The sequence below is a fragment of the Petaurus breviceps genome, unplaced genomic scaffold (assembly GCF_028583685.1).
Source record: "Petaurus breviceps papuanus isolate PSGF00001 unplaced genomic scaffold, PetGlider_PUasm1.0 41, whole genome shotgun sequence".
In the NCBI taxonomy this organism is placed as follows: Eukaryota; Metazoa; Chordata; class Mammalia; order Diprotodontia; family Petauridae; genus Petaurus; species Petaurus breviceps.
The window spans coordinates 4,748,674-4,769,464 of record NW_027186320.1 but is presented as its reverse complement, the minus strand read 5'-3'; the positions used below and the strand labels follow the sequence as shown (position 1 = coordinate 4,769,464).

The window sequence follows — 20,791 nt, the reverse complement described above, 5'->3', positions numbered from 1 at the left end:
AAGAAGAAGAAGAAGAAGAAGAAGAAAAAGGAGGAGGAGGAGGAGGAAGAGGAGGAAGAGGAGGAAGAGGAGGAGGAGGAGGAGGAGGAGAAGGAAGAGGAGAAGAAGAGAGGGGAGGAGAGGGAGAGAAAACATGACTTTGTATATATCATGCATTTACCTGCCCAGGTTTTGCATTTTCACAAACAAATGTTTCATAATATTTGGCAAACTCCGGTGCATGATCATTTATATCCAAAATTCTGATGAAGACAGGAATGTGACTACTTTGCTTTGGGTTATCTGGAATGGAAAAGAAAACAACAAGAACAGCAAAACATAAACAACTTTTGTATCATTTACAACATTAACAATGATATCACTTGCACCATTTGTAACCTAGCAACAAGTCACTTCTATGATTTTTCATTTTCCACATTGGCTCCCTTATGAATGTTTCAGTACACTTACAAGACCAAAATTAAAAAGAAAAAGATATTAAAAATTAAAATGTTATTAGTCCTGTTAACCAATTATCTTATCATGATAAATGATTTATGTTGTTTTCTCTAGCCCATGATCAAAGAAGAGACCTATAATGTTATGTACATATGGAGTTATGTATTGCATACATGTATATACATTACATTAGGACTGAACACAGACCTATTATTTCATGGCTATAGGGAATATTCAGTGTGAAACAACTCCCTCCACTAATTTAGGTGGGAAACTTGTCTGTATCTTATAGTCTTAGATAATTGCCTGGTGCTCTGAGAAATTAAGTGACTTTTTCTTAACAATAGAATGTATCCAATCCAGGAGTTCAACCTAGGTCATGTTGACATCAAAGAACGCTTGAATTCTCTTTTTATCTGTCTCTTTCTCTTTAAAATCTGAATATTTTCCCTCAGTCTGTGTCTGTATGGTTGTATCCTCTATCCCCTTGTTTGTGTTTATGTATTTTTGCATCAATTCTTCTAAAACTTTCTGATTATGACTCTAATCAATAAAATATACTTCTTCCTATAATCAATGTTGTATTAATAATAGAAAAATATTGGAAATGAATATGATTAAAAAAGGGAAGCTATATTAAAATGGTATAATATACAAAAGAAAAACACAAGTTCGTAAGGCCGATTCTTGTAAAGTATGGATGTATGCTAGTGAAACACAATAGTTTTGGATAAAATAATCTTCAACTTACTAATTTCAGTAGCAGTAATGGTAATGTTGTGCCAAGGATATGCTTCTCGGTCAAGGGGTTTCAAGGTGAAGATTGACCCATTCGCAGAATGTATATTGAATATTCTGTCCATATCAGTGTGTCGATCCACTGAATATCTGTCAGGAAACAGAGACACAGGTCAATATGTTTCAAAATTTTAAGCTGTAGTACTACTACTTGAAGAAACAGGTAATTTTACAAAATACATCTGAATGAATTGTGGATTGTGTCTCTGAGAATATGTTAACACTATTATTGCCATTTTGGAATGAATCTATGTACTTGGCTTTTGCCAACGTACTGGGATTTTGCTATTTTGCACAATGTACATGTTTCCTTTGTAGTGCTTATTTTTTTTATGTTTAAGTTTCCTTTCATGAACCTTCCAGGGATTAAGTGCTGCTACAATTGATTTCTCTTATTTCAGGTTAGTTCTAACAGAATGTGGGAGGTTCCTCCTAATTAGTTATTGAATTGAATATTATAAAATATGTTTATAATATGTTAAAAAGGTAAACTTTTTTTAAGGGACTCAGGTCTCTGTCCTTTTACATTAAAGAGGAGTTGTCCCAGTTTGTTATATTGACTGGAACTGCAACCCTAAGTGATCTATGTTCTTGTTCAATAGTTTCAATAGTGACCAACTCTTCATGACTCCATTTAGGGTTTTCCTGGCAAAGATCCTGGCGTGACTTGCCATTTCCTCCTCCAAGCCCACTTTTTTTTTTAACAAATAAGGACACTAAAGCAAACAAGGTTAAGTGACTTGCCCAAGATAGCTAGTCAGGGGCTGAATTTGAACTCATGTCCTCCTGCTTTCAGACCCAGTGTTCTATTCATTGTACCACCTAGCTGCCCCAGGTGATGTGTAATTAATTACAGTAGCATTAATCACTACTACAGAAGCAAAAATCTCTTTCCACAGGGTCCTATTTTTTTCTTGTTTTTGTTGTTGCTTTAAATCTTTTCAGTCACTCCTTCTGCAAGTTACATTATGGAGCCCAAGAAAGTTCTGATTCTGCATTCATTTAGTTTTAATGAATATGTCAGGAAACACACAATAGAAAATATTACCTTGTAATCTACGTGTATCTGATCAGTTTCCAATGATCTACAAGTTAAAATCCCTCAGTCCTCAGAAGGCTTAAACATTTTATTACCTTGCTGCCCAATGTTGTGCCAAATGAATGACATTTTGATTTCTGTTTGTCAGCGTTTGGTGAGTCTATTATTGGTAACAGCATAAAGCAATTGTTCTGTGTCTGATATAGAAAAAGGTCATAAAGCAACTTGGTAGAATTATTGTTATGCTAAACTAAGAATTGAATTATCCAAGGGGACCAGTTAGCCTGGATACTCCTCATCCTTATCATATGCCAGGAATTTCCACAACTGTGTGAGACTCCAGAGACAAGGCTATATCCAATTATTTTTTTGGAATATTTCTTGGTGGCCTATTGACTCCATATCTATAGTACCAACTTCCAGATATAATATCTGCCAAGCATTGTATTAAAGTTGAAAACTACAAATTATACCCTACCATTTTTTTTCTATATGTTCTAACTGATACTGCCTTGTGTTTTAACACTGGTTTATTCTATTTGAATAATGACTATATAATTCTAAAGTCAAACATTCCATATTTATCTATCTATATAGATAAATAGAAAACTATGCATGCATAGATATACGCCTTCCCACAAACAATACTCACAATCCTGTCTGCTTTCCTGCATCCTTTTTCTCCCTCCTTTCTTTCCCTCTGCTCTAACTGCTCTGACTCATTTCCTGCTCGACCCCTTCCTGCTTCACCCGTTTAGCTAACTCCTCCCATCATAGTCTCCATGTGATTACATTCAGCCTAGTAAGGGGCAGGGAAGATCTTCAAATTTCCATTTCCATTATGGTAGTAAGTAAAAGATGAAGTTAGATAGGTAAAATAGAAGCAGATTTTAGGAAACATAAGAATTTGAAAGTGATTCACTCATGCCAAAGAAGATATAAAATTTTCTTTTTCTTTCTTATCTTTTTTAATGAAAAGATTATATATGATATTTGTTCAGGGTCATAATATTTCTCAAAAAAATAGATTTCTACCATATGTCAGTAATTCTAATTATGTTCCCTCTCTTCTTTCCCTTCTCCTACAAATTCCTTATTTTACTCTTGCTCTTTATCTCATTTGATAACAAATTAATTTTCAGGTGAGTAAAGGTGACAAATGAGATTGGAATATATAAGTTGTAAATACCTGAGTTCAAACATCAGGTCAAACACTTGCTATCTGTGCAACCTTGGACAACTCACTTAAAGTCTGTTTGCCTCAGTTTGTTCAACTGTAAGATTGTGATGATAATAGAATTTATCTAACAGTGTGTTTGTGAGAATAAAATGAAGTATTATTTCTAATGTGCCTACCATGGTGCCTGGTTCATAGAAAATGGTATTAAATGCTATTACTACTACTGTTATTCCCCTTCTTTCTCCTACTAGACTGTGTTTAGGAGACAAGAACACAGAGAGAAGAGTTTAGATTCATTAGTTAGTTGAATGAAAAATGGATAAGGAGTTATACATGGTGAGGAATGGTAGAACTGACATTTTTATTTGTGTATTATTCCTATTCATGGGGCAGGGAGTTGTTGTAGATTGCTGAACCTGGAGTCAGGGAGCCCTGAGTTCAAATCTGACCTCAGAAACTTTAGTAGTTATGTGACCCTGGGCTAGGCACTTAATCCTGTTTGCCTCAGTTTCCTCATCTGTAAAATGTTCTGGAGAAGGAAATGGAGAACCATTCCACTATCTTTGCCAAGAAAACCCCAAATAGGATGAAAGAGTGTTAGACACTACTGAAACAACTGAACAACAACAAAACCTATCCACATGAATTCAATTGCCTTTTTGTTCAATTATAATTTTGTGCATGTTTTTTTGCTGACCAATGAAATTGTCATTGTTTGTAAAGAACATTCATAATTGCCCCAGCACAATAAAATTCAAATTATATTATAATAAATACATATATAACTATGCATAATGAAATCTGTTTATTCTATTGGCAATTGTAGAGCAATACTACTACAAGAATCTTAGTTGCAAGATACTGCTTAGGTTAAGAGCAATTCCCTTTCCTCCTGAATATAGGGATATATGATATATCACATATGGTGCTTATACTTCTCTCCCACACATTGATATGATGAATGTAATGCTAATGCTTAATAGTGTACAACATGGACATAAATAGTACTGACTTAGAGTCAAAGGACTTAGGTTCAAATCTTACCTTAGATCTTTACTGTGTGACCTAGATCAAGTCACTTAAATTCTCAACAAGGTATAGTGGAACCTCATGATCACAGTGGTATTGAGGAGTATACTAATAAATAGACCTTTACAAACAGATGCTATCATTCAACAACATTTAGGAATTCTGCAATGGTGGTACAAAGGAGAAAATAGTAGAATAAACAAAAGGCAAGGAAATTAAGGAAACTGGGACTTTATCTTGACTTCATTAATAAACAGTTACATGGATATACAAATATAGGTATATATACATATGGATGTGTTTATTCCCTACACTGATGAAATCATATCTACTCTATCTCTAGATATCTAAATTTCTTCAGGTATATCTACATATCATATTCCTATGTGTCTTTATATATGCATAAATATGTATTTAGTTGCATTCACATAAGACATGTATGTATTTAGCATTCTTAAGTTATAATATGCATTCAGCATAGGGATATATGTGTGTATATATATACATATATACATATATATGGTGTTGTGTCTGTATGTGTCTATTTGGATATATGTGTAAAACATATATTTTGGTTTATAGGCAATGCCCCACGTTAAGCCTGCTTTACTATTTACTCCTCTCTACTATTCAACAATCAACTAAACTGGATTACTTGTCCCTCACACATGACATTCTACCTCCTATCTCTATGCTGTGTACTGATCTACTTATGTCTGAAATGCTTTCCTTCCTCATCTTCTATTAATTTCCCTACCTTCGCTCAAAACCCAACTCAAATTCCACCTTCCTGAGGATACCTTTCCTGGTCTCCCAAGTGCTATTGCCTTTACTTCTGAGATGACCTCTCATCTATTATCTACATATTTCTTATATAAGTAGATAGTTATACATATAGTCTCTCCCATTATAATGTGAGCTCCTGGAGGGCAAGGGCCATTTTAACCATTCTTTGTGTCCCCAAAACAGCACAGAGGCCAAAAAATAATGAGTCCTTAATATATGCTTTTAAATTGATTGGGTGATTAAATGAGACTATACATACACATACACATATACACAATATGCAAATCTAAAAGCATTGTGTAAATGCTATTGTTATTATTATTATTATTATATCACATGATAAGTAAATGTACTCCAGTGGAACTATGATCTCACCAGTTTGGTCACTGCTTTAATGGTTTAATCTATAATACATCTGTCCCTTTATCCAATTCTACTGTTATCCTTATTTTTCCACGGATCCATCACAAAAAATTCATCCAACTTCCTGATGTGTTTTCTTTAAGTCTTTTTGTACTTTATGAAAATCAGTGGAACCCTCAGGCTCTCCCTCTATTAATCCTAATTCATGCCACATAACTATATTACTTATCTTTCCCCTTAATATTTATTATCATCATTTGACATAAAGGTGTCAATGTAATATGTTATATACCAATTCTAACTAAATATAAGAGGAATTCTCAATAGATGGTGATAAAAGTGCTTTACCATGGAATCTCCAATGTTGGTGTTTGTATATAATGTGTTAACTGCAATAATCCATTTGCCCCTTTTCTTAATAAAATTCATGATAAAAAAGAGCTATGTCTAAAAAATTATGTAGAAAACACAAGGACAAGGAATACCTTCTCCATTATGCCATGCATGTGAATTGAAAGTCCATTAGTACCTTGGACAGGCATATCAGAGGACGAATTAATTGGGCCAAGGACTGAAGAGAAAGAAAAATCCTGGGAAGCTTTCATCTGAGTAATTAAGTAGTACTTTTAGTGATCCTACTGTTCTTTGTGAAAAATTCATCTTATTTTTGTGATAATAATCAACATTTTTAGAACTCTTTCGGGTTTCTAAAGGACATTCCATTTTATCTTCATAATAATCCTATGATTTAAGTGCTATAGATACTATAGATAGTACTATTTCTATTTTACATATGACAAAGTAATATTGTGAGAAAGTTGCCCATAATAATACCTAGCAGTTAAGGTTTGCAAAGCTCTTTACAATTTTTTTATATTGTTTGATCCTCACAACCATCCTGGTAGCTAGTTACTATTTTTATCCCATTTTACAAATGAGGAAACTGAGGCAAACAGGTTTAATGACTTCCCCCGACATCAAATAGCTAGTAAGTATTTGAGGCCAACTTTGAATTCAGATATCCTTGACTCTAGGTCCAGAATACCATCCACTGTGCCATTGTGCTACCTCAAATCCCCTAACAAAGATTAGAGCTCAGATCTTCCTGTCTCTAAGTATACACTGTTCATTTCACTATGCTACCTCTCTTACTTTGAATGTTCTTGAGACAATACCATATAGTTGTGAATCTTGGAATGCCACAGCCTCTAAGGAATCAAACTGCATATGACCTAAATAATGGTGCAGGGGTATATTGTGGGTAAAAATAATTAAAGTGATTTTGCAAATATATACACACACAAGTGGCATAAAGGATTGAATTATTAAATACTTAGTGAGTAGGGATAATTTGGCATTGCCTTTTTTTGTTTTTTTTTTTCTTTAACAGAATCATTTTACTAAAAACAGATGGGGATAGGGATTGAACATGTCCTTTGATTGGCACAGAAATGCCCAAGTAAATTTCTGCCTATAGAGAACAATACTGTGGCCATTGTTTTTGCCATGGCCCTTGTTTATAAGAGGAGAGAAATAAAATACAGAAAGTCAAATATGAAAATTCAATTTGGGTACAGAAAACAACAATAAAAAAGGAATGACTAAGAAATGTTTCTCTCATGCGTAGCTAAACAGTTAAACATGAGGGAGAAAAAGGTAATTTCTACCCAAATCCTCAAGTTTAACATTTTGCCACATACCCACACAGAAACCTAGAAAGCTTCTAGAAGAAGACTGTTCTACACAACATAGTTTCAAAATATAAAGTTTGAAATTTGGAGTACTGGATTAGAATCTCTAGTATGTAAATAGATGTATATTAGTTTGATTGTTTTCACTGGAAACGTTTCAGGATAACAAGGAAATACTACTACTACTACTACTACTAATAATAATAATAATAATTATACCACATCTTCTTGCTTCTACAGCTTCCTGTCCTAAGACTAGAGCACCTTTTGTTTAAAGGGAGAGATGGACATTTTTTTATTTTACTAAGCAACTTGGAAGGGTCGTATGGTCACTGGAGTATGATTCAGAAGATAGATATGTGATCCATCATGGCTCACAAATAACTGACTATGTAACCTTTGCAAAGTCACTCTCTTGTCCTTGGCTTTCCCATAAGAGAATGTAGGAATTGATGATCACTAAGTTCTCTTCCATTTTGAACACTATGTAATTTGATGAATAGATCTTTCTGGAGTACTGCTTAGGAGCATTTTTTTTTTCATTCTTCCCATTGGTCTAATCTTTGGATTATCCTTAAAAAGAAACATCCCATTCACAAAAGAGAGCCCTACGATGACTTAGATCAGTTGGTAGTGATGATGTAAATTCCATCTTTCTATATTCATAATATTTTGCTCACTGGATTCTTCCTTGAGAAACTGAAGCAAAAGGTGTTAACTGAACTATCCAATGACCTTTTCTCAAAGTTCTTATTGACCTCTCTACAGCCTTTGGCACTGCTTATCACATACTTCTCCTTGATACTATTTTTCTTTTCCCTGAACACTTCTGGTTCTATTCCTACCTATCAGCTCATTTTCTTTTGTTGGATCTTCATATAGGTTATGCCCTCTAACCATAGTTGTCCCACAAAACTCTATCATGGAAACTTTTCTCCTCTACTTCTATACTACTCATATGGTGATCTCATTAGCTTCAGGGGATTTAATTACAATTGTTAAGCTGATGATTCTCAAGTATACCTATTCTGCCTGAACTTCTCTGCTGATGTTCAATCACTCATCTCCAGTTGTTCTTCACACATTTGGAACTAGATGTAAAGTAGACATCTTAAACTCAATGTCTAAAAATGAGCTAAGTATCTTTCCCTTTTTTCCTCTCCATCCTTCCTAACTTCCTTAATATTGTTGAGGGCAACATTATTCTTCCAGTCCCTCAGGGGCCTTCTTTAGCTCCTCACTATTTCTCACTCCCGATATCTGATCTATTTCTAAGACTAGTCAACTTCACCTTTTCAAATCTCTCAATGAACCATTCTCTCTTTTGATACTGTCACCACCCTGGTGCAGGTCCTCATCAATTCACACATGGATTATGGCGATAGACTGCTAGTTGGTCTGTGTAGCTCTACTTTTTCCCTACTCCAATCTATTCTCTAGATGCAAAGTGATTTTCCTGAAATACACCCCTACTCAATAAACTTTGGTGGCTCTTGATTATCTCCAAGATCAAATATAAAATATTCTGTTTAGTACTCAAAGAATTTCAACCCCCCCCCCAATAAAAGGAAACAAAAAAGATTTCTTCCTATCCCCAGACTTCTTACACTTAGTACTCTTTCATCCCAGCGACCATGGCCTCCCTGCCATGGAATACCCTTGAACAAGATACTCTTGACTCTGGGCATTGTTATTAGTTATTCTTCATGCTAGCAATGCTGTTTTTCCTCATTTCTTTGTCCTGGGTTTCCTGGTCTCCTTAAAGACCTAACTAAAAGTTCATCTTTCTACACGAGGCCTTCACAAATCCTCAATTCTAGTGTTTTCAGTTTCTAAATAATTTCCTATTTATCTTATAGATAGCATATGTACACATATATGTATACACACATTACATATTTGTATATATTATGCATACATACTTACATGTTTGCTTATTGTCTCCCACATTAGATTTTGAGCTTCTTGAGGGAAAAGCCTGTCTTTTGCTTCTTTTTTGTAATCCCAGCACTTAGCACAGTGGCTGGTATATTTATTGTTTTGTTTTGTTTTGTTGCTGAGCTATTTAAGTCATGTCCAACTTTCCATGACTCCATTTGGGGTTTTCTTGTCAAAGATACCATAGTTGTTTGACATTTTACAAATGAGGAAATTGAGGTTTAAGTAACTTCCCCAGTGTCACATAGCTAGTAAATATTTGAGACTGGATTTGAAATCAGATACTCCTGTCTCTGGGGGCTGGTACTCTATCCATTGTGACATCCCTAGCTGTCCCTGGTACATACTGTTTTTAATAAATATGTATTAACAGACTCATAATTATTGGGAAAGATATGCAAATATTTAGAAGCCATTATCCAATTTTTTATAGAAATGGAGGATGATATTCCTTTGTCTTTTTTTGCATAAAATTCACTTTAGCAAATGATTAGTATTCATTTACTACATTCTATGTCTCAAGGAATGGCCTCTCTTAATAGTACTCCCAGATATCAGTGAACTAACCATTCTCTATGGAGAAACCCACAGACTTCCTACAGAGACTAGGGAGGGAGGGGCAGGGAAGAATATTGATTAGAATTGTGAAGTTTTTCTTTTTTTCATTTTTTTTATCCTCCCTACCTTCACATGCCCTTTCATTTACTCTTACTCCACCTCTAAGCAAAAGTATCAAACATTCTCACAACCTCATCCAAGAAATGTCCACCAAAACAAATCAGTGAAGGAAAAATTCAAGAAATGTAATTCTCTCTCTCTCTCTCTCTCTCTCTCTCTCTGTCTCTCTCTCTGTCTCTCTGTCTCTCTGTCTCTGTCTCTCTTTTCTCTCTCTCTTCTCTCTCCTCTCTCTGTCTCTCTGTTGCTGTCTCTGTGAAAGACAGGGAGACAGAGATTTTTTTTTCTCTGTGTAGAGTTCTTACTTCAACTTGTTAATTCATGAATTGATAGCATTTTAGAAAATGCTTCCCCTCTTTCCCCTATCACTTTGATACAAACTTTGGTAAAGAATGTATGAGCTAACATGGGTAAGAGTTACAAATATGCAGAAGGCTTGAGTGAATGAGGAGGTCTGTTTGCACACTTATGAGAGAGTCCTCACATAAATGAGGTAAAATAACTCACAAAATTATCAAAATCCATAACTCATATTTATGTAACACTTTAAATATTACAAACACAATTATGCAAATAGCATATTTTATCCTTAACAACAACAGAACAAACAAAAAAAGGAACAAATAATCAGGTTATTAGTTCAAGTCCTATTATTTCCATATCATATTGTTCAGTGAGATTAAAAGGGTTCAGAGGATCAGACACTGAATCTTCATTTTACTCCTAAAAATTCCAGTGATGCTGGTAACTGATCTTTCTATAATTTCTAAAATTCTTTAAGGTCAGTTTGATACCCCCATCAACTCCATGGGGTTTGTACTCATGTTATTCCTATTCTACATTTGGGTAGAATAAGAGAAATTAAGAAATTTACCAAAGCCAAATGACAAATTAGCTTCTGAAGCAGAATTTGAAACTTAATCTTCCTGATTTCATGCCCAATACTATTGCCATTGAACCATACTACCTCTGATTGGTAGGGAATGAAAGTATTATTAACTCCACTTTACCTGAAAGAAGCTGAGGTTTAATAAAGTTAAAGGACTTACTTTTCTCATATTCTCACAATTTCCAAGAAACCAGGATAGGTTTTAAACCCAAGTCTTTTGACTCTAGACTCAGTGGTCTTGGTACTGCTAAGGGGACTGTGCATTAGCTTTGTTGTGCTTTCAGCCCAACAGGCACCTGGTGGTATGGTAGATAGAGTGCTGGCCTTAGGTCAAGAAGATCTGAATTCAAATCCTACCTCAGACACTTGTTAGATGTGTGACCTTAAGGAAATCACTTAATGTCAGGTTCCTCAATTATAAAATGGGCATAATGATAGCACTACTTTCTGGGCTTATTGAACAACTCAAACGAGTTAATATTTGAACAAGTGCCTGGAGCATTTTAGATGCTATAGAAGTACTAGCTATTATTATTAGCTTCTGTAGAATTGGAATGTTATTTTTAGCTTTATGATCTTTGGAACAAAATCCCATCCAAAACAACAATTTGAAGGTCTAGTATGGTTTGTAATACTTGGATTTTGCCTGCAGAATTCTAATCCCTTCATCAGAAATTAGTTGCCTTATGTCTTCTCATTTGAAAAAAAAATCTTGCTTTCTGTTTGCTGCCTCTCCGTGATAAACTTCTAATCTTCTCTGAGTCAAAATTAAATACTTGGGCACCAAATTTTGTTTGGTTGTGAGCTCTTGAATTGATATCAATATCAAGGGGTGCTCCTAAAAATAGCTGAACTTTAAAATGCAGTGAGACCATAAGAGGTGGGATGTAGGAAGCATCTGTTCTCAGAACCTGTGAGGATATAATCAAGTCTGTAACCTGAGGAAAACTTGATTGCTAATGAAGTGAGGCAGAGTTGACAACAGCTGCTAATTGTAATGATAATCTCAAATCCTTTTTACATGTTGTAAGTGGCAGATAAATTTCTAAAAGTATGTGTGATGAATGTTTTGCTGTTTGGTGGGGTTAGTTCCCTACATTCTGTGGTAGAGAACTCCTACTCTTATACTTAATATATTCCTTTCTTTCACCAGTTTCTTGAGCCCCTCTGACTTCTAGGGGAGCAGATCAGACCCTCCTGGGTCATATTCTTGTTAAATCAGAATTCCAGAGTTCCACTAATAAAAGAAAGCTATATTCAAATTCTTTTTTGCTTTTTTTGGAGGGGGAATGCAGGGTAATTGGGGTCAAGTGACTTGCCCAAGGTCACATGGCTAGTTTTGTGTTAAGTGTCTGAATCCAGATTTGAACTCAGGTCCTCCTGACTCCAGGACTGGTGCTCTATTCACTGAATCACCTAGCCTCCCCAAGAATGGGATATTCTAAATTGTTATTTTACATTGAATGACAAAGAATAGTGATAAATTGGAATATATGTGGATTTGATGAATTTGCCTGGATTTGAACAGTAGTTTATCCATGTGTTGCTTGTTTAACTCTGGACAAGTAACATAACCTTCAAATTCATCCTCAGTAAAAATAGGAGTTTCTACTGAAGCTCTCTTCTAATTCTCAGATTTTAGTATTTTATTAGTCTAAGTTATTCTACATGTGGCATAAATTAATTGAGGGGTTAATATGATCTCTTAGCCAGAAAATAGTTTTCCCAACAGATGTTATGATTTCAGGGATTCTATTTTTTTATATTTAGGTTTTCTATTAAAATGTAAATATTACTGTGATTAAACCAGAAGTACAAATACATTTTTAAAAAATCTCTGGGAAGAGTATGGCCCAGAGGTATCAAACTTTGGGACTACAGGTCAAGCAGCCATAAAACTCCTAAGCGGATTAATATATAATAGGGAAATGTTTAACAAAATAAATAAAATTAAAATACAACATAATGTTAATTTGTCATTTTCTGAGATGCACAACCATAGGATTCTTTTTCTATTTGAATTTGATATCACTAGTGTAGTCCATGGAGGCTTTGGAGAATGCTTCTTCCAATTCTTACTTCCACTGACAATTCAGATTTCCAGAGCTAAATTTCCAGAACTACAACTTCCCCTCAGTTCTAGGTGTAGTTCTGAGATTTCAGGAATGCTCTTCTAAGGTCATTGACTTGAACCCCTACTGATGTTCTCCCTACCCCCATTAACAGTTGAAAATTAATTTAATCAGCCAATTTTAAGTAATCTTCAGAATTTGCTAGGGTGGTACAGTGAGAACAATTGGCACAAAACATTCCCCACCACCTCCCCTCAAAATCTATGATATATACAAGTCCAGATTGAGTCCAGGGGAAAAGAAGCTTCATCTTAGAGAATACAGGTGGCAAAGGGGTAGCTCCTTTTTTCTGGAAGTTTTTTTTCTCTAATTCTTGAGGTACTGAAAAAAGTTTTCCTTAGATTTGCTGAAGTTTCTTTGCTGGGCTCCTTATAGAGTCAAAAGTCCAGTCTGACCTTAGCTACTGATGATCTAGATAATGTCCACAATCTAATTCAGAGATACCATTTAAGACACTGATGGTAACATGGGACCTGATCCTAGTGTGAAGCTAGGATTCTGATGAGAAAATAAGAATTTCAGTATTTTCCTGATTCTTCCAAAGTGGAAAGTCCTCTTAAGGGAGAGGAAGGATACCTGTTTGATATAAAGTCTCTTATTTTCTTCTACCTTTGTCAACTCCCTCAGGAGTTTCCTTCTTAAAGATTTCATCTAGAACTCTAGTCACTCCTATTTCTGGAATTTCCTCCCTTCTCATCTCTGATTGATAATTTGTAGATTATTTTGTGGCCAAGTTTCTTCAGCCTATTAGAAAATGTTTCTTGTTCAATACCATTTTAGTCTAGAGGCTTATTGCACTTAGAGTAAGGTCTTTGTACTGATTAATTGATTGATGGATATATGTGTATTCTCATCCAATTTAAGATATCAGAGCTAAAAATGAGGTCTTGGTTTCATCCAACCCTTATATAGAAAATATCTAAAAAACTTTATCAAGTAACATGTTAGTTAACATTAATTTGATTGCAATGTCCCTCTTGTAGAATGAGGCAAAGATAGGTAACTCTAGGGAGGTAGAAAAAACTGAAGGAAAGATTAGCTAAAATAGAAGAGTACAAGAGAATATCACTACCTGCCTCATAACATAGCTTAGGGATATTCTTGATAGTAACCATTTATATCATGTTTCTGGCCTTAGTCTTCAGCAACTGTATAATCCAATATGTTTGTTAAATATTCGTAGAAAATCATTCCCCTTTAGAGATGACTTACTGATCTCTCAGTTTTTGTTTGTCTGTTTGTTTTGTTTTCATTCCCATTTTTTTTACACAGCTATCTGACTCTTTTTCAATCTAAGGTCATTTTGGAAAGACAGGAAGTTTCTTTGAGCATAGTGTAATGATTTATTACTTTAGGGGCAGACAATTTCCCACCAGATCAGGAAATTGTTCAGTATCCTAATAGCATGTTTTAAATTGCCTCTAAAATATTCAATCAGTGTCTGTGTCTTCTAAATATAAATAAAAAATTATAGAGACTAAAAAGATTTTCAATGATGGGATATTTCAGTGTGAAAAAATTTGATCATTAGTAGCATGGACATCAAACACAAGTGACTATAATATGACTGAAAATTTAACTTCCTATAGTCTTTGTGCCAAAAATATTATCCTGTGCTATATTCCTCCCTATATCCTTATACCAATCAGCATTAAAAAGAACAAATCTAGAGAAATTCAATACCATATCTCTAACAATTAGGCCAATCAGAGTATTCAGCTCCTTTCAAGAGGCATAAATGTCAGGAACTGCTTTGAGAGTGTGCCAGACTGAAGAGAGAAATGTGCGAGGCTCCCCGAAAAAGTTATTGATTACTCTATTGTGTTTTCGTTTCTTATTTTTAAAGATGCCATCCTGATGTAAAATAATTAAGCAGTTACCAGGGTATTAAAGACAAGCAGGAAAAACAAACAAATAAACCCAGAACCAACCAAACACATTATGTAGATGTTTAGTAGGGATTCTTTTTTACTATTAACAAAAGATTTATTGAGACACAGAAGAGAAAGTATATTTAGCAAGGATACAACAACATTGATTCAGCTGGGAGCAGCATCCCTGCCTCTGCAGTGGCCACTGGTGAGAATCTTGGATTGATTTTTATCCTATGCTTGATATTGCACTTAAGCTACTAGGAAGTTGTGTTCCCTTGGACAGTTAAGCCTTAAGGATGGTTTCAACATATCTTAAGGAAACACTAGGTTAACCTTTGTGGCATACGATCTTAGAATACTGCTCCTGATGTAGTATTCCATTCTCCAACATCTACTCTCTCCAATTCATTCTCCACACAGGGAACAACTTAGTCGTAAAGCACTTGAAAATGGAATTGACCTCTATAAGCAATTTGACGAATCCTGCAATCAACAAGACACATTCAAGTTTATGCCTGAAGAGCACTTCCAATGAAGTAAACATGTGACCTGAACCCTTCCAGAGAGGACATTAAAAAATCAATGAAGACTCCTCTAATTTGAATGAAGAATTCTCTAATTGGTTCCCAATGACTATGACTACCTAAAAGATGATGACTGAGATTTAGAGGTGAAAAATCATTCCATTCTACCATTGATACCCCACCACCAATAAAATCTAGCTGAAAAGTGGCTCCAACCCTTTTCCTCAATCTTTCTCCTTCTTGGACTTTCAGACTTTAATGTCGAAAGGGAAGGAGGGAGAGAGATAGCTCTTCTGACAAGAATCCATCATTTAAGAGGGTTTCTTAAACTTTTGGTTTTTGGCTTAGACCTTTTTGGCAGTCTGGTGAAACCTAGTAAATGCTTCTCAGAATAATGGTTTTAGATGTACAAAATAAAATAAGTGGGATTTCAAAGATATGGAAATACATTAAAACATAATTTTGAAAATATTTTTTAAAAATTTCATGGACGCCAGATTAAGAATTTTCTAGAGAGATTATAAGGCTCTTATAAGAAGATTGTAAATCCTAAATTAAATAGGACCTTTCATGTTACAGAAGAGAAACTATACCCGACAGGTTATGTGTCTTGCCCAAATTTATTCAGATGTTAAGCATCAGACTAACAATATGAGCACAGGTCCTCTGGTTTCGGAGCCCATACTTTTTATTCGTACTATGTTATCCTGTCTTTCTTATACCAATTTAGTGACTGATAATGCTAAATTTGGGGATAGGGTCATAAGGGGAAAGTTCTCAATTTGACCAGGTGGCCACTGTCATCACTAGTGGTAGCATCTTATGTTCTACTAATCAAATTCACCATAGAGCCTGGATTATTCTGTAATATAAGATACTTTATGTCACCTCTCTCCCTAGAACTTTCCTGTACTCTTTGTGGAAAGTACTTAATAAAAATGGAGAATGCTGGAAATTGAGTCAGGAAGATATGAGATAAAATTCTATCAGACCCTGGCTGAGTGATCCTGGGAAAATCCCTTAACCTTTCTTTAACTCAATTTCTTATACTATAAAATAAGGCCGATAATAGTCCCTACCTCCCAAGGTTCTTGTGAGGATAAAATGAGATGATATTTGTAAAGTACTTTATAAACCTTACAGCACTACATTCATTTTCTCTATACTAGCTATGAATGAAGAAGTGTTAGGATTTTAGCTGGTCTCATAATCCAAGGCAAGATGTTTATACAATTGGGCATTACTTTTATTCAAAGTTGTACTCACATAGTTCAAGATTCTTATGTAGGTTTGGCTGTCATATGAAGAAATATGCAGACAAAGAAGTGATTATTCATAGATATAAGTATAACATTTGACCCTTGTTTGATTGCTTGATATTTACAAGGTAGCCTCATAATGGTTCTAATTTAACTTATATCATATGTGTGCATGTTATTATTTCCATTCTCATAAATGAACTAAATATCTACATAATCACTCCTTCTCAGTCTATTATATGTCAGAATCAGAATTGAAACCCAGTCCTCTTTTACAAGTCATTTTTACGGTAATAAGGAACTATCTCCAATCATCCTGATTTATTTCTTGCCATTTAAGCCAGATGGCTCTGGAGGAAAATAGTTAGGCTGGTGCCTTTGCATAACCCTACCTCACTTAAATCCAATTCACTTGCAAGTCATGGCATCACCCTCTTGATGTCATAGTCCTCTTGGAGAAAGAAGGATAAACAATAACAATAGCAGCCTGATGGTAATTAGTCTTCCCATGTGGGCATTATTTGAAAGACATAGTGTAGTGGATAGATACCTGGCCTTGGTATCAGGAAACCTTAGGTTAAATATTACCTGTAACACATATTAGCTATATGACTCAAAGCAAGTCATTTATCCTTTTAGTGCTCCCACAAAGCCTCTAAAATGTAAGGTTGACAAATATTTAACAATGGAATAGTGGGGGCAGCCAGGTAGCAGAGCGAGTAAGAGCACCGGCTCCAGTGTTGAGAAGACCTGGAGATCGAATCCCGGGCTCAGACACTTAGCACCCACCCAGAAACACCTGGCTGTGTAACCTTGAGCAAGTTACTTAACCCCAATTGCTTAGGGGCAGCCAGGTGGCTCAGCGAGTAAGAGCACCAGCTCCAGTGTCAGGATGACCTGGATCAAATCCGGGCTCAGATACTCAGCACCACACCCAGAAATAACTGGCCTTGTAACCTTGAGCAAGTTACTTAACCCTGATTGCTTAAAAAAAAATGGAATAGTGGAAGGAATTTAGTCACTAAGAATTCCTTCCATCCATGAAACCACATGACTGGATCAAGAGGAAAAATTATTAAAATTATTAGTTTTATTTAAGGTTTAAGGGGTAAAAGAAGTCTTGATATTTTGGGGGGTATTGTTATTTAACTTCCTGGGCACCTTAACAAATGTATTGGCATGGACTATAAGCCATTTCTTGTAGTATTCACTCCCCAGAAGCTACAGCACCAAGGCTCCACTTTCCCAGTTGGTGCTTTCCTTGTTGGCTCTATTACCAGGCTTTATCCAAGGCATACTTCAACTTCAGTACTTAGGCAGCTGTCAACAACTTTCTCCTTTTCTGTGTTTACAATTATCGAACCATAACCAAATCAACTCTTGTCATTTTTCCTGGATGAGGTCTATCAATTTATTATCCTATGCCTCCAATCACCATCCTAGTAATTTTCCAAACTAAATTAAAACCTGACCTTGAGGGCAGGGCATGACTTTGCTTCTGCATATGTATCTCAATATTTAGCATAGTAATTATAGCATATCAAATGTTTTATATTTTTCATTTAATACATGTAAAATGTTAAAATAATTTAGGTTTGTTTTTCTTTACATAAAAATCTTATAAACTATTACCATACTTTAAGTGCTTCTGTAAGAGTTTTAAGTGGATAACTTACTGGAGAATGGAAATAATATTCAGTGCTCAGAGGCACCATAAATGAATATAAATCCCCAAAGGACCTATTGGGGACATGCTCCTAGTGTAGGCCAGTTTATAGATGACATGGCTTCATTTTAAGGACAGGGATATGAATAATTATATCAATAGGAAGTTGGGTAATACTTGATACGTTTTATTTTGGCCATGGTTACCCACATATAGGGGAAAATGAAAAAAAATCTCTCAGTCTCATGCAGACTCCTTTTTATACAGTGACAATGTGGTCATTTTGTCATCACAAAACTCATTCTAATTCTTAAAACTCTTTTACATACTATTTTTTTTCACTCATCAAATGATTGCCACAAACCACATACATATTAACCTCTTGCATATAAGTGAAGCCAGAATTCTTAATGAGGTTATTGAAAAGAGAATGATGCAAAGATTCTCTTTAGTGAAGAAAATAAACAAATTGATATAGTCAGCACATCATCTGCTAAAAGGCAACAAGCAATAATAAATTCTGTCATGTGAACCGGTAATACTATAGAAAGACCACCATGGAATATGTTTCATCTTTTTACTTTACATACTAAAAAAGGAATTATCTGAAGGGAATTATGATTTTCAAATTAATTGATATGATTCATGTAACAAATATACTAATTATTTATATTTCTCAAGAGACTCTGACTTGGGAGTCAGAGACTTAAAATAGTGCTTGAAATGATTGAACAAATGCTTGGCAATACTCACAATCACTGCATTCTTGTGCCTGTGTACCTTAACTAAAGTGAATCAAAGATTGTAGAACCTTTACCCCATCACAGAACTCTCCACCAAGCAAAGCCCACCAAGGACTTGAATAATACTGTTCCCACAGATTCCAGAACACCTGTATTGTGGGAACCATGGGAAACCACTCAGCCCCTGGAAATGATTGTTTGTAATCCACCTCTCCCCCTTCCTTCCTTACTTGTGATTTATGTACATAAGCTGTGCTTTTACTCTAGCTTAGAGAGAATTCATAACTTTGAAACTGATTAAACTTTATTACTCTTGTCTCTATACTTGCTTTGTGTGGCTCTGAGTATTCCCAAATTAGAGACTGGTTCAGTAAAATCCATTTAACAATATACAAAGTCTATGGAAAGCTTAAGATATATCAGGACAGTATATAAATAAATAAAAAAAATAAAAGTATATACCTTTATTTTTAGTGACTTCAAAATGATAATAGGCACAGGGGGACATGGTAAGAACAATGTTGGGAAATGATTTTAGACACAGAAATTAGGGAGACCAGATACTTTAATAGTATTCATTAGATTCACATCTTTATATCAAATATGATTTCTTCAAGAAGCATTAAAAGGTACCAGTATTGGGGCTTCCAGGTAGCACAGCGAGTAAGAGCAGTGGCTCCAGTGTCGGGATGTCCTGGGGATCAAATCCAGGCTCAGACACTTAGCACCACACCCAGAAATAACTGGCCGTGTAACCTTGAGCAAGTTACTTAACCCCAATTGCTTAAAAAAAAATAAAGGTACTGGTATTAACTAGAACCAAATATAATTTGTTATTGCTATTTAGTTGCAGTTGTCAATTAGTCATATCTGAATCTTTGTGACGTCACTTAGGATTTACTTGGCAAAGACATTGGAGTAGTCTACCATTTTGTTTTCCAGCTCACTTTGCAGATGAAGAAGTTGAGGAAACATGATTACATGAACTGCCCAGAATCACAAGCTAGCAAGTTTCTGAGGCCAGATTTGAACTTAGATCTTCCTGTCTCCAGGGCTGACACTATCTACTTTACCACTTAGCTGCCCAACATAATTAAGTGCTAATGTGTCTATGTGCCTAAGTACTCATTTAATTACCTAAGTACCTAAGTGCCTAAGTACCTAACTGGCAAAGTATCTAATTACCTAAGCATCTAAGTGTCCATGTTTCTAAATACCTAAGTAAATGATTACCTAATTACCAAATTGCCTAAGTGCCTAAATGCCTAACTGCAGTATAACTCAAATCCCTGTATAATTAATTACCTAAGTGCTTATGCACAACCTATCTAAGCACAAACTCTTGTTGTTTTGTTGTTTAATCTTTTCAGTTGTTTTTGAATCTTTCTGAGCTCATTAGGAGTTTTCTTGATAAAGATACTGGAGTAGCTTATCATTTTCTTCTCCAGCTCATTTTACATGTGAGGAAACTGAGGCAAACAGGGTTAAGTGACTTGACAAGGGACATACATCTAGTAAGTGTCTAAGTCCAGATTTAAACTGAGGAAAGTATCTTCCTGACTCCAGTATACTGGATAAACTAGCTCCCCACTTACCATTTGTCTAAGTATCTAAGTTCCCACTTACCTAAGTACACAAATACATAAGTATCTTAATATTTGAGTAACTATTTGACCAAATACATATGTGGCTAAGTAATTATGTGAGTACCAAAATACCCCTCTTAATGAGTTCCTAATAAAGTACTTAATTCCCTTAAATATCTAA

General features: G+C 35.1%; 1 protein-coding gene across 1 annotated transcript in view; it reads right to left on the bottom strand.

Moving 5' to 3' along the window:
• The window catches only part of LOC138171049 (cadherin-9), a 258,694-nt gene that overhangs the window by 14,474 nt on the left and 223,429 nt on the right, over positions 1–20,791 (bottom strand). Inside the window, exons 8-9 of the mRNA XM_069100485.1 lie at positions 1,190–1,326; positions 161–282 (exon numbers count right to left, since the gene is read on the bottom strand). Coding sequence (XP_068956586.1) covers positions 161–282; positions 1,190–1,326 — 259 coding nt within the window. The remainder of the gene's footprint in view (positions 1–160; positions 283–1,189; positions 1,327–20,791) is intronic.